The 14101-nt window shown below is 49.0% G+C and overlaps 1 protein-coding gene across 6 annotated transcripts in view; it reads left to right on the forward strand.

The window, feature by feature from the left end:
* atp2b3b (ATPase plasma membrane Ca2+ transporting 3b) overlaps positions 1 to 14101 on the forward strand; it is a 39801-nt gene that overhangs the window by 6303 nt on the left and 19397 nt on the right. For 2 of the 6 annotated variants that reach the window (XM_078087669.1, XM_078087666.1), the window contains exons 3-17: positions 4230 to 4427; positions 4783 to 5040; positions 5305 to 5430; positions 5608 to 5733; positions 6840 to 6896; positions 7117 to 7158; positions 7257 to 7421; positions 7708 to 7779; positions 7880 to 8022; positions 10599 to 10731; positions 11064 to 11173; positions 11338 to 11472; positions 12599 to 12705; positions 12848 to 12923; positions 13801 to 13959. In XM_078087669.1, the coding sequence (XP_077943795.1) occupies positions 4230 to 4427; positions 4783 to 5040; positions 5305 to 5430; positions 5608 to 5733; positions 6840 to 6896; positions 7117 to 7158; positions 7257 to 7421; positions 7708 to 7779; positions 7880 to 8022; positions 10599 to 10731; positions 11064 to 11173; positions 11338 to 11472; positions 12599 to 12705; positions 12848 to 12923; positions 13801 to 13959 (1907 nt within the window). The remainder of the gene's footprint in view (positions 1 to 4229; positions 4428 to 4782; positions 5041 to 5304; positions 5431 to 5607; positions 5734 to 6839; positions 6897 to 7116; positions 7159 to 7256; positions 7422 to 7707; positions 7780 to 7879; positions 8023 to 10598; positions 10732 to 11063; positions 11174 to 11337; positions 11473 to 12598; positions 12706 to 12847; positions 12924 to 13800; positions 13960 to 14101) is intronic. The other 4 variants (XM_078087670.1, XM_078087667.1, XM_078087671.1 and 1 more) reach the window with 2 other exon arrangements.

Below are 14101 nucleotides of genomic sequence, written 5' to 3' on the forward strand. Positions count from 1 at the left end.
GAGAAACAACCACGTGTAGTTTCACAAAGAAGTCAGAGACTTTTAAATATTTGAGTCCTCCAGATGTTTTTCTTCTTCTCCCTGAGCTTTTCAGCCGCACCGTTAAAGGGTTTACGTATTGGTGTCGGTGCTGCCGCCTTCGTCTGAGAGCGAATGATGAAGTGTCGAGTAGGACAGAATAATGTAACACCTCAGTTGGACTGATGGAGGAGTTTAGATGTGTGAATACAGATGGCGAGGAGGAGCATTAATGTCCGTCAGTGGTCATTGACTTTGGATGTTTGACTAGAAGAGTAGAATGGAGGTGATGGAGGCAGACACGCCGGCTCTGGGCCCGACCGTTGGAGTCCGCCGGCGTTGGTGCTGTGCAGCTTTGGAGCGTCTTTGATGTGAAACCGTACATTTATGAGACAAAACTAAACAGTTCCTTTATTATTGATGTTTGGCTTCTTTGAACTTGACCTCTTGTAACATAATCAGCTGATAATCAAAGCGAAGGATTGTTTATCGGTACTCGTCATTGCATCAGTAAACCGCTAGTTGGCGGGTAGATGATTCGCTGTTACCAGACACGTTATGTCCTGTTAGACGTGAACACTGTCAATGAATTACAGCCCCCGTGGTGTCACCCTCCTCCCCCACACTGTCCTCACGTTCTCTGTGCAGTTTGTACGCAGCATAAAAACCTGCTGAAACCCTGAGTTCAGAAGAACTCACCTCATGTTTGTGACAGCAGCGACACAGTCAGCAACGCGGCGCTAATGCACGAGATAAGTGAGCTCACGTCATGACCATACATGGACGTACGTAACAGGACGGCACGGAGGACAGAGGGTGTCTTTAAAATAACTACAGGTATCTCCACCGTCCAGCAAGAACATTCCAAATTGAATCCCGCCAGGCCGCTATCCGGCTTCCCGGGTTCCTCTCCCTCTTCTTGTCCCCCCCTTGGTGAGAGGAGGCCGTGATGAGCGTGATGCCCCGGTAGGCGGTCGGCCTTTGGCTGGAATATACACGCCCGTCACTACTCTGCCCCTTGACCCTTTACAGTACATTTCCATTGTGGTTTAGCTGAAGGCCTCAAGATGACAGGGTGACCTCCACCCACCTATCCCCACCCATCCCCACCCATCACACTTTGCCCGCCATACACTCCTTCCCCACGAGAACCAAGTCAGAGCCTGAAAGGTCAGCTAATGTCCCCCGTCACGGTACCGTTATCTGTGAATGGGTTTAGGTTTTGTTGGGCCGGATACTGAAGGACACGGTGTCTGTGTGGAACTTCTTCTGATCTACAGACGCTGCTTCCTCTTGGTACGATTACATTGGGACTGATCACACAACATCGTGCCAATATATATGTATACATATACATATTTATATATATATATATATATACATATTTATATACATGTATATATATGAGAACACAAATAGACATGACACACATACCAGGGGAACGTAACGGCTGCACAATGTGATGCATCGTGTGTAATGTGATACACACAGCAGAGTGGGGTCTAAACAATCACACAATGAGATCTATGCCCATAGAACACACACACACACACACACACACACACACACACACAGATGGAGTATATGACCATTACATCCACATTGAAGAGACAGAAACGAGGAGAAGGAAAAAGACGGACTGAGAGTGTGCGTGTGCGTGCGTGTGCGTGTGCGTGTGCGCGTGTGCGTGCGTGTGCGCGTGTGCGTGCGTGTGCGCATGTGTGTGTGTGTGTGTGTGTGTGCGTGAGAGAAGGGGGAAGCTTCGACGGCTTGCCGCATTGTCAAGGACACATGAAGGAGAGGGGGACGGGGGACATGGAGGGTGGCAGGAGGACCCGGCTCACTGGGATTACTCAGCCTTTCTCTCTCCTGTGATCCCTGTCCAGCATCACGCTGCCTCACATCTACACATCCACATGACTCCCTGCAGCAAACACACCGGACAACGCACAACGCAGGCAAACACGCAAAGACGTGGCCAACCAGACAGGCGTCCCCCCGCTCCCCAACAGCCAATCCTAAAATAGATAGAAAGCTCGGCTCCAAACCCGGCACACTGGAGGAATGACATCACCTGTTGCTGGGCAGAAACCTGTTGGAGACAAGAAGCCTGGACCTGATCTCGCGGTCACCATAGAAACTGAAGGACACAGTGGGTGACGGGTGGAGGACAGTGAGGACGAAGATGACAGCGTTTGGACGGAATTAAGTGACGGTGGAATTAGTTGTCAATGTGTTGGGAACTATTTTAGAGAACGACCGTCTTGTTGCTGCATGGAAACGTCTCCACACGTCTCTCTCAAATTAAACAAAACTATTTGTCCCTGTGTTTGCTTTAAGGGACATTTCTGTACAGAAATAAACGACCACTCAGGCGACAGTATTTCCCTCCTCTTTTTTCTCCTTCCGTCTCTCTGTCCTCCTCCATTCTTTCTGTCCTCCCCCGTCTCTGTCCTCCTCCTCCGTCTCTCTGTCCTCCTCCGCTCTTTCTGTCCTCCCCCGTCTCTCTGTCCTGAGCCGTCTCTGTCCTCCTCCCCCGTCTCTCTGTCCTCCTCCGTTCTTTCTGTCCTCCCCCGTCTCTGTCCTCCTCCCCCATCTCTCTGTCCTCCTCCTCCGTCTCTTTGTCCTCCTCCCCGTCTCTCTGTCCTCCTCCCCCATCTCTTTGTCCTCCTCCACCGTCTCTTTGTCCTCTGCCCCGTTTCTCTGTCCTCCTCCCCCATCTCTTTGTCCTCCTCCCCCGTCTCTGTCCTCCTCCCCCGTCTCTTTGTCCTCCTCCGTCTCTGTGTCCTCCTCCGTCTCTGTGTCCTCCTCTCACGTCTCTCTGTCGTCCTCCACCGTCTCTCTGTCCTCCCCGTCTCTCTGTCCTCCTCCCCCGTCACTCTGTCCTCCTCCCGCGTCTCTCTGTCCTCCTCCTCCGTCTCTCTGTCCTCCTCCTTCGTCTCTCTGTCCTCCTCCCCCATCTCTCCGTCTCTCTGTCCTCCCCCGTCTCTTTCCTCCTCCCCCGTCTCTCTGTCCTCCTCCTCCGTCTCTTTGTCCTCCTCCCCGTCTCTCTGTCCTCCTCCCCCATCTCTTTGTCCTCCTCCCCCGTCTCTCTGTCCTCCTCCTCCGTCTCTCTGTCCTCCTCCGTTCTTTCTGTCCTCCCCCGTCTCTGTCCTCCTCCCCCGTCTCTTTGTCCTCCTCTCCCGTCTCTCTGTCCTCCCCCGTCTCTCTGTCCTCCTCCCCCGGTTCTCTGTCCTCCCCCGTCTCTGTCCTCCTCCCCCATCTCTTTGTCCTCCTCCCCCGTCTCTTTGTCCTCCTCTCCCGTCTCTCTGTCCTCCTCCGTCTCTCTGTCCTCCTCCTCCGTCTCTCTGTCCTCCTCCGTTCTTTCTGTCCTCCCCCGTCTCTGTCCTCCTCCCCCGTCTCTTTGTCCTCCTCTCCCGTCTCTCTGTCCTCCTCCCCCGGTTCTCTGTCCTCCCCCGTCTCTGTCCTCCTCCCCCATCTCTTTGTCCTCCTCCCCCGTCTCTTTGTCCTCCTCTCCCGTCTCTCTGTCCTCCTCCGTCTCTCTGTCCTCCTCCCCCGTCTCTCTGTCCTCCTCCTCCGTCTCTCTGTCCTCCTCCGTTCTTTCTGTCCTCCCCCGTCTCTGTCCTCCTCCCCCGTCTCTTTGTCCTCCTCTCCCGTCTCTCTGTCCTCCCCCGTCTCTCTGTCCTCCTCCCCCATCTCGTTGTCCTCCTCCCCCGTCTCTTTGTCCTCCTCCCCCATCTCTTTGTCCTCCTCCCCCGTCTCTCTGTCCTCCCCCGTCTCTGTCCTCCTCCCCCATCTCGTTGTCCTCCTCCCCCGTCTCTTTGTCCTCCTCTCCCGTCTCTCTGTCCTCCTCCGTCTCTCTGTCCTCCCCCGTCTCTCTGTCCTCCCCCGTCTCTGTCCTCCTCCCCCGTCTCTTTGTCCTCCTCTCCCGTCTCTCTGTCCTCCTCCGTCTCTCTGTCCTCCTCCCCCGTCTCTCTGTCCTCCTCCTCCGTCTCTCTGTCCTCCTCCGTTCTTTCTGTCCTCCCCCGTCTCTGTCCTCCTCCCCCGTCTCTTTGTCCTCCTCTCCCGTCTCTCTGTCCTCCTCCCCCGTCTCTCTGTCCTCCTCCCCCGTCTCACTGTCCTCCTCTCCCGTCTCTCTGTCCTCCCCCGTCTCTCTGTCGTCCCCCGTCTCTCTGTCCTCCCCCGTCTCTCTGTCCTCCCCCGTCTCTCAGGCCTCAGCGGGGATCCAGCAGACATGGAGCGTCGCTACCAAACGTTCGGCCAAAACTTCATCCCGCCGAAGAAGGCCAAGACCTTCGTGGAGCTGGTGTGGGAGGCCTTACAGGACGTCACACTCATCATCCTGGAGGCGGCAGCCATCATCTCCCTGGGCCTCTCGTTCTACCAGCCTCCAGGGAAGGAAAGCGAAGGTGAGGTCAAGGGCTTGTGAGCATGTTGTGTTGAGGGTGTGGGAGGAAATGGGGGAGTAAGAGCAACAGAGGGGGAGAGACATTGAGCAGCAGTAGCTGTCTTCACGATGGAGAGGAAGTGGCTCAGTGACCACAAGGAGGCCGATGAAACCTCGTAGTGAGAGGACACAAGAACACCTCACACTCATTTGTGAGGTGGGCGTAATCGCTTGTAGTCACGGTTTGTCATAAAGCTGAATGGGAGTCAACGGTATGATAGTCGGACGCAGGCGTTAACATCCACGTTCTGTTTGTCAGAACCGGCTTTGTTGGCCATGTATTGGTACATTATTGGTCTGCGTTCCCCTCTGGCCAGCTTGTGGCGACGTGTCGGGGGCCGCAGAGGACGAAGGCGAGGGCGACACCGGGTGGATCGAGGGCGCGGCCATCCTACTGTCCGTCGTGTGCGTCGTCCTGGTGACGGCGTTTAACGACTGGTCCAAAGAGAAGCAGTTCCGGGGCCTGCAGAGTCGGATCGAACAAGAACAGAAGTTCACTGTGGTGCGCAAAGGAAATGTCATCCAGATCCCTGTGGCGGACATGGTGGTGGGGGACATGGCGCAGGTCAAATACGGTAGGTGAACCTGCAATATATACAGGAGCAGTTTATGTTGAACTGAATAATCGAAATGAATTGATAATTAATTGTACACGCTATTAAATGCAAATGCAAAACCAAATACATTTGATTGTTTTAACCTTTGGTCAGAGTTAAGCAAAGTGTCCCCCCCTTCTACCAGCCTGAATGCTAAGCTATGCTAATAGATACATGTGCCCAAGGAGAAAGGACATAAGCGTCCAGGTGAAGCAGACAGTGACCTGTGCTGTCTGTGTTCAGGGGACCTGCTGCCCGCTGACGGCGTCTTGGTCCAAGGCAACGATCTGAAGATAGATGAGAGCTCTCTGACAGGAGAGTCTGACCACGTAGCCAAGAGTGTGGACAAGGACCCCATGCTGCTCTCAGGTGGGCTTTCACACACTGGACAAAATAACAGACACTGGGCCCTTTGGAACGTGGATCGTGTTGAGCTGAGCTAGAAAGATCTGCTGCAGCGTGAACCAAACCCTGAGAACTAAACGCTAAAAAGTCTCCGCCGATTTGTAAATGGAATGCTAAGCTGTCGTCTGTTGGGCATTGAAGGGACCCATGTGATGGAGGGCTCGGGCCGGATGCTGGTCACTGCTGTGGGTGTCAACTCGCAGACGGGCATCATCTTCACCCTGCTGGGTGCTGGAGAAATAGAGGAAGAAGGCAAGGACAAGAAAGGTATGAGACAAGCCAGTACTCAGAGACACGGGACACACAGGTGGGCTCTAAAAAACGAGGGTTCTGTTGATGCTGCAACTTTGACCTTTGAAGTGACCTTAGTAGGACGTCAGACGCACAGACGGGAGATAAACAGATGTTTACCAAACCCAGCAGAGGAGATGTTATTTTAAGTGTCTCCCATCTTGATACCACACACCTGTACTCACACACGTGGATGGATGACAGCTCGGGCCCAGCGGCCACGGCTCAGCATCCACCCACAGCCCGTGTAGACCGGGCGGCCCAACGGAGGCCACATAGAAGCTTCAACAGGAAACACGCCTGACCTCATTGATCATTTAGCCCACATCCTCTCCATCCCTCCTCTCTGCTTTCACCTTTTCTCCCGTTCTCTCGCTTGGTGTCTTCTTTAAAGGGAGGACAGGAAAGAGAAGGAGGGAAACCACTGCTCCCTCTTTCTCTCCCCTGCCTCTCCTCCCTCCCTTAGTCTAAGCGAGAGAGACGCTGCAGATCGGATCAATTATTGAAGGCGCAGGCGAGGGAGGAGTGTCGGTTGGTCAGTGAGCGCAGCATTAGTCTCTGCTCACGTGGGCTTGAAGCTGAAGACAACAGAGGCTCCGTATACCTTCAGGAGCACTTAAGGTTAATACCATCAGCGGCGCGCTCTCCTCGTCTCTGCAGCTCCCACGGATGCATCAGAATGTGTGTATGATTGTTGACATTCTAAAAAGTCCTAAAATATGTAACGCATCCTACAAAACAAATTAGAAGTTAGAATTCCCTTTACTATAAGTTTATGTACCTGTGTGGCGTGCTTTCCACACTAGGATGTTCTGGCCTCCTGGGCTGGATGCTTCAGTTATTGAAGCTGATCGCAGACCTCACAGATGTCTGGTTAGTTTTGGTCTCTGTGGCTGCTGTTCTCTCTCATCTGAGATGCACGTTTCATTCTAAATCTACAGCTTTAAGCTTTAACAGTTGTGCCCACAAACACATTCATTGCTTGAGTTTTTTATTCTCCTTTGCTCTCTTTCGTTTTCCCTTTTTTTTTTTGCCAAATCCTCTCACGTGCCCCAAACCTTCCTCACACATTCCCCAAACAGAGGGCGGCACTCAGTCGCCCGTCGCTACCGATGCCACTTTCAACACGGTCACCAATGGTATGTGAGCACAAGTTGTCTGCCCGCCCCGCTCCTTTCCTCAGCCAATGAATGGACCCCAGCACCCCGTGACAGTGACCTCAGATGGACTTAAACGTTAATCTCACCTGCATTGTTCTTCCCTTTAGTATTGTTACGATGTGGTTTTCTGTCCTAAAACCAGAAACCAGAGCGTTTTTGTATGTAGCCATGTGTCTAAATGAGCCTCCCCTTGCTTAAGGAAAACAACCTGACGGAGCCGTGGAGAACAATCAGAACAAAGGTAAAGGCACCTGACGCATGCGTCGCATCTTGGACTGGATGTTGGACGTGCTTACTGCGCTGCTAAGAAGAGACAGATGTGTTGTTTTTGTGTTTCAGCCAAGAAGCAGGATGGGGGTGTTGCCATGGAGATGCAACCCCTGAAAAGTGCAGAGGGAGGGGAGGTAGAGGACCGAGAGAAGAAGAAGACCAGCGTGCCAAAGAAAGAGAAGAGTGTGTTGCAGGGAAAGCTCACCAAACTAGCGGTTCAGATTGGCAAAGCGGGTAAATGACCTCCACTCATCTTTTAAGCAATGGCTAACTATCTGCTCCAGAAATGAACATGTACAGTTGGTTCTTTCCTGCAGAGCAATGTTCTCTGAATATGAGGAACCACGTAAGTTCTGCTCAATGCCAGACATGTAGAGATCCTTCTGTCATATTTATCACAGTTCTATACACTGTGATGGGATGTAGAGGAGTCAACCAGCATTACTTTAATCAACTAGTGAGTTAGTTGATCAGCCCTGAAGCCTTTGAATAAAGTCTGATCCTTTAAATCTCTCCACAGGTTTGGTGATGTCAGCCATCACCGTCATCATTCTGGTGCTGTTCTTCGTCATAAACACGTTTGTCGTTGAAGGTCTGTGTGTCCAAACGTCCCAAGTTCTACCCCAGAACCTCACTGTGCAGAGTGCATGTTAAGCTCTCAGCTGAGTATGACGGCGTGCCGTGTGTTGCAGGTCACACGTGGCTCGCCGAGTGCACTCCGGTCTACGTGCAGTATTTTGTCAAGTTCTTCATCATCGGCGTCACTGTGCTGGTCGTGGCCGTCCCAGAAGGGTTACCTCTGGCCGTCACCATCTCTCTGGCTTACTCCGTCAAGGTAGAGCCTCTCGTCCCGTTCAGGGAACGCTTGATCAAAGGAAAGGACTGACTTCACTGCAACAAATTGCTGTAAATGATGGTGCATTTCTAACGGTATCTTGCAGTATGTCATAAAAACTGTAACATACAGTTAAATTTCCATCCCTTGCTTGCTAAATTAACGGCCAATGTCATGAATAAACAGTTAAAGCTGTGAATTTACAATAATAGCAGACTACCGTAATTCAACTGCATGTTACATATATTTTATGAAGTGGTGGAAATACACATACAAGTGCAGTGAATCACAATCCATCTACATCTGTTGTAGGTTCATGTATGGAAGCCCATGTCAGCCACTGAAAAACGGGTCCTGTAAGTCATCATAATGAGATAGTATCTCATGAGATACGATGATGACTTTGATTTAAAGGGCATTACTATACATGCAGCTGTCACTTTTATCCAAAACGCCCACGGTTTGACATAATTTTAAGTGGAGTAATTGGGGGTTAGGTGTCTTGCTCAGGGACGCTTCAACTTGGCACGGGGAGCAGCCAGGATTCAAACCACCGACCTTGCGCTGCACAGCACACCGTCCCTATCCCATGCGCCGCCTTCGCTGTCATTTATTGCCTAAAAGTCATTTGAGTGTTAATCGTGACCGACTGCTCCTGAACGTGACGTCAGACGCGTAATCTCAGTTCATCCAGAACACCTGTGCAGTTCAACATCGGAGTTTCTCATTGCCTCGTCTCTCCAAGTAACGTTGGTAAGTGTTATTTTCCTGGCATGATTAACATTCTCCTTCCTTACATCTTGTTGTCTTCCTCATCTTTGTAATTTTAATATTTTACCAATGACCGTGTTTCTAAATGTTTTATTTTGGTTTGTTTTACAGAGGCTCTGGATTAAGGACGCCAGCCGTTTGAAAGTGTTCCATAGCGTATTGTTGCAGTTAGTTTACCTTGTTCCTAATCATTTTATGATTCATTTTTTATTATTGCATACATGCGGCATATTTTATGTTTTGATCTTGGTTACAAATGTCTAACATTTTTGTCTGAAAGGCATCTAATAAACTCCAACCACTATGACCGAAATGAGTTTGGTTGTCTTTCTTTAATTTGTGGGGAATTAAATGCAAAAGTATACGGTTATAAGTAAACGGTAACATTCTGGTATATATAACACAAAAACAGTAATCGTATGGTAACAAACTGTAATCCAATATGCAACAACATACTGTAAATTACGGTAGGACACTGTAAATAAAACAGTAAGTTACTAGCGTCGACTGCCAGTAAATTGCAGTTAATTCACAGTAAAATTCGTTCAAGTTTACGGTAACATACAGTAATCTATTTTACGGTAGCATAGTGTAAAAACCATTTACGGTATTATACCGTAAAATAACGGTAAATTCCTGGCGTCCTTGCTGCCAGTAAAATACCGTTAATTTACGGTGAAATTATTTTGTCTTACCGACTGTAACTGTGCACAGACAGAAGGACGCGCCGTCTCCTTCCCGTGGCTGCTTTTACTCTTTTACTCTCACAGTGGTTCTTCATCACAAATAACAATTTAAGTACAAAATGAATACAACAGTTTCAGGTGGAGATGTAGAGGAATGAATGGAAACATATTGGGAGAGAAGAAACATCGAGACAATAGTCATATGTAACTACATTGAGGCACAAACACAATCACTACACCAAAGTTACAAGATTACAAGTGAAATCAGTATGTGCTTGTTATTTTCAATTTAGCTGAAACAATACGTCTATATATTATTTCATCCAATATGACTCGATTGAATTCAGGTTGAATACTGACTGTAATTAGCATAATCTGACCATATGTCACGAAACCGGGGGGAGAGTACATCTGTATTCTAGTAGTGGATATTATTATTTGTCAAATGTCATTGTAGAAGGTTATGTGGTGGAGAACGCATGACCACATGCATGTATGTATCCTGTGGGCATCATAGCACCACCACACACAATCAGCCACCAGTCTGTGTAAACTAATCATTTAAAATCAGTACTTTGCTTTTGAGAATCAATACACTGTAACGAAACATGACACGTGACATCAGTGAGAAGAACCGTGACCCGGAGAGCTTAGCGGAGCCCAGAGAGCTTTTTGGGGGTAACAATAATTACAGTGATGTCATCTGGTGGGAGATTTAACATTGCCATGTTTTAAGATGGTAGAATGCACACTTTATAATTGATTTGCTATAATATCACGTTGTGGTTGTTAAAGTTTGGCTGTGGGTCTCTGACTTGGGATCGGGTGGTGGAGACATTCATGCATCGACTCTGAGTCAAAGATTAAAACTAGAAACTATTCTAAAGTAATATCACATCCACAATCAGAGCGTGCAGCTAATTTCAGCCAAGCAACTGTTTGAAGTATAAATCCACTTTACAAATCAGCGTCACGCAAGTGGTCAATGGAAACAACAGATAGTCGTTGTGTCATGAATGTAATTTACCGTGCCTGCCTCCCTCCTTGCACCCTAATCTCCTTCTCTCTACTCGTGTCCTTCTGCTCCCCCTCTGCTGTCTGTCACTGTCTCCTCGGTAGAAAATGATGAAGGACAACAACCTGGTGCGCCACCTGGATGCCTGCGAGACCATGGGCAACGCCACGGCCATCTGCTCCGACAAGACCGGCACGCTGACCACCAACCGCATGACGGTGGTGCAGACCCACATCGGTGAGTGGATCACCAGCGCGTCTTCATGGACCATCTGTGTTGCTCTGATTAAAGGCAGTGGTCACATGGAATGACGCTTTAGAAAAGGGACATTTCATATAAATCCTCCAAAGTCATGTGGTTATTCTTTAACTAACTTCCAATGGGTCAGTGTTTGTTACCTTGGCTGCTGTTGTGACGTCCTGCTGGGCTTTTAAAAATAGAGGTGCACCTCCTCCTCGTACCACCAAACCCAACAGAACAGAGCAGAAAAGCAGCTTATTCATTGTTAGATTCTCTTCAAACATACATTTTAGCGCCGGCTGTGTTAAAGTTACACTGTCGTTTCCCAGGTGATGTGCATCACCGCATGGTCCCGGACCCTGGACAGATAAACCCGCGGACACTGGATCTATTAGTCAATGCTATCGCTATCAACAGCGCCTACACCTCCAAGATCCTAGTGAGTCACGCACACCAGAGATACCACCCTCCACCTCTTCAGCGCTGCTGCCTCCTGTTAATGTAATCCTCTCGCCTCATCCATCTTCTTCTCCGTCTCCCCCTCCGACTGTCTCCTGCCTCAAATCCACCTCCCAAACTTGAAAAACGTTGTTCCTGTATCAGCCGCCCGATGTAGAGGGGGGTCTGGCCAAGCAGGTGGGCAACAAGACAGAGTGTGGCCTGCTGGGGTTTGTTCTAGACCTGCAGCGGGACTACGCCCCCGTCAGGGAGCAGGTCCCTGAGGAGAGACTGTACAAGGTAGGGGACCACCTGGAAAACAGGTATACCTCCTGCACACACATACACCCTATACACCCTGCAGGAAGAGATCAACAAAATGCAATACAACAATTATGAACATATAATTGGCACTGTGCTTTATGATATGGACATATTTGATTCAACACTAAGCGGTATTGTGATCGGTCCTCAGTGTGTGATTGGTTGGAAATGAGGGCGACACCTGATTGGCTACAGAGATAAAAATACTCACAACACACAAATGTGGAGCAATCTCCGAACAAATAGAACAAACCACACACAAATTCATACAAAGCAGAAATATAATAAAAATATAATAAGGGGGAACATTTTTAAAAGGTAAAAAATGATGCTGCATTAAAACTACTCTGATGTGTACAATTTACTCCAGAAAGCTCTGTGAGTACATGTTGTTAGTACCTCTGGTACTAGTTACTGTTGTTGGTCGGTCAAGCTTTAAAAAAAGAAACTAAAAGTTTCACCTGGAGGCACAACAGGAGGAATCATATCAACGGCGTCAGGATGTATCCTGTGGGCACCGTGAATTAGGCAGACAATCACTGAGGGGGGAGAACCCACCAGGGCAGGAAGTGAAGTGAACCCAGGGACACGGCAAGGAGATGGAAAATAAACCCAGACTGTGACCGGGGTTTAGAGGAGAGCAAGGTCGTCCTTCCATCAAAGGATAAATGGACTGTGCTTTAGCGCTTTTCTAGTCTTCTGACCACTAGATGACATCATTCACCCATTCACACCCTGATGACAGGAGAACCACACACAGTGACACCTGCCCACCCCCCCACTCACCCACAGTCGCCCCGGGTTTGTGGTTTGATCCGTTGTGTCCGTTAGCCCAACACTTCTCCGCTGGCTGTGACTGCGATGTGTGCATGATGGATGTAGTTCCTGACGGGCGGGGGTCTCTGGGTGTGGGAGCTCCTCCCGTCAGCATGAAGTGTTAGAGACCCTTGAGTGGTCAGAAAAGCACTATGCAAGTACACTCGATCTCCCACTCATACCACAGCGATTATACAACTAGACAAACCATCGTGTGCAGCCTGATGCAGATAATTATCCGTCTCTACTCTGACCTCTCTGACCTTTCTCCCTCCCTTCCTGTCAGGTGTACACATTCAACTCTGTGCGTAAATCCATGTGCACGGTGATCAAGCTGCCTGACGGCTCCTTCCGCCTCTACAGCAAAGGAGCCTCTGAGATCCTGCTGAAGAAGTGAGGTTTACAGGTGGAGGAGAGGGGGGAGGGGGGGGGTTGATCTGCGGCTGACATCAGATTTCATGAGAAGGAAGAGGACCGGGTTACAAAAGTAGAACACAAGATACTCTATGAATCGATATCTCTCCTCTCTCTCCAGGTGTTCCTTCATCCTAGATGCCAATGGAGAAGCACGAACATTTCGTCCACGTGACAGAGATGAGATGGTCAAACAGGTGAGACTGAAGCCCTGATGTTCACGACAATGACTGAATGTCAGTTTTCTGTTGTCCCTCTGAGGACATTCCTCAAATTTGGCACCAATGTCCATCTGGACTCAATGAAGCAATTTTTTCATTTTGAAAGTCAAAGGTTAAGGTTACTGTCCATTAATATAGACTGTAATAATCTGTAATAGTAACAACATATGAAACATGAAATGGCTTCACTTTCCTCTGGCTTTCCTACGTGTGTCTGCCGCATTTCAGGCCGACCAATCAGCTCCTTTCCATTTAAGACTCCTTTATCCTCTATTATTAAGTTGATCATCATTATTTAAAGTTGTGCAGTAACTTTAGGCAAGAAAGAGCTGCCTGCTCTATTGTAGTTAATAAACCCGTTCTGTGTTTCATTAAACATCTCCGAAGAACAATGAATTCTCACCTTTTCTTACTCTGAACTTATGGTGGAGGATGTATTTTATTTAGATGTATTTAGAAGAAAAAGTACTCATGCCACACACAGTGAAAAACCTTTGTTGCAAGTAGAAGTTCTGCATGGGTTTGTTACGTTAGGTAAAACTTTAAAAGTATCTGGAGGTTAAAGTACAAAAAAGGAAAACTCTTGATATGCATTCTGTGGAAATATTTCCTCTGAAATATAGTGGGGTGGAAGTAGTAGTAGTACTTGAGTAAATGTACTCGCATCAAAGATCGTTGATAACAACTGGGTTACCTGTGGTAATATTTGGGGATATTGTTAAGAGAATGAAGGGGTTCAGGTTCGAGGTGAAAAGCTGGTCATATAACTGCGGCTGCTCAGGGGCCTAGCGTTGGGGTCAAAGGTTTAGGTTAGATTTTCCTCCTGACCATCCTAATAACGACCTTCAACTAGGTGATTGAGCCAATGGCATGTGAGGGCTTGAGGACCATCTGCATCGCCTACCGGGACCTGCCGTGTAACCCGGAGCCGGATTGGGAAAACGAAGCAGACATATTGTCTGAATTGACCTGCCTGTCTGTGGTGGGGATAGAAGACCCCGTGCGGCCTGAGGTAGGCTGCTGCTTAGTTTGACTTTCAACCGCTACTGTGATCAGAACCTGTGGTCATCTCCGCCAGGCCCGAGCCTTTGGGGAGACCATGTGTTCTGTGAGAGTGGGTATCTATCCGTCTGTCCAGGGCCGGGGAGGTTTGT

The sequence above is a fragment of the Gasterosteus aculeatus genome, chromosome 2 (assembly GCF_964276395.1).
Source record: "Gasterosteus aculeatus chromosome 2, fGasAcu3.hap1.1, whole genome shotgun sequence".
Classification (NCBI taxonomy): Eukaryota; Metazoa; Chordata; class Actinopteri; order Perciformes; family Gasterosteidae; genus Gasterosteus; species Gasterosteus aculeatus.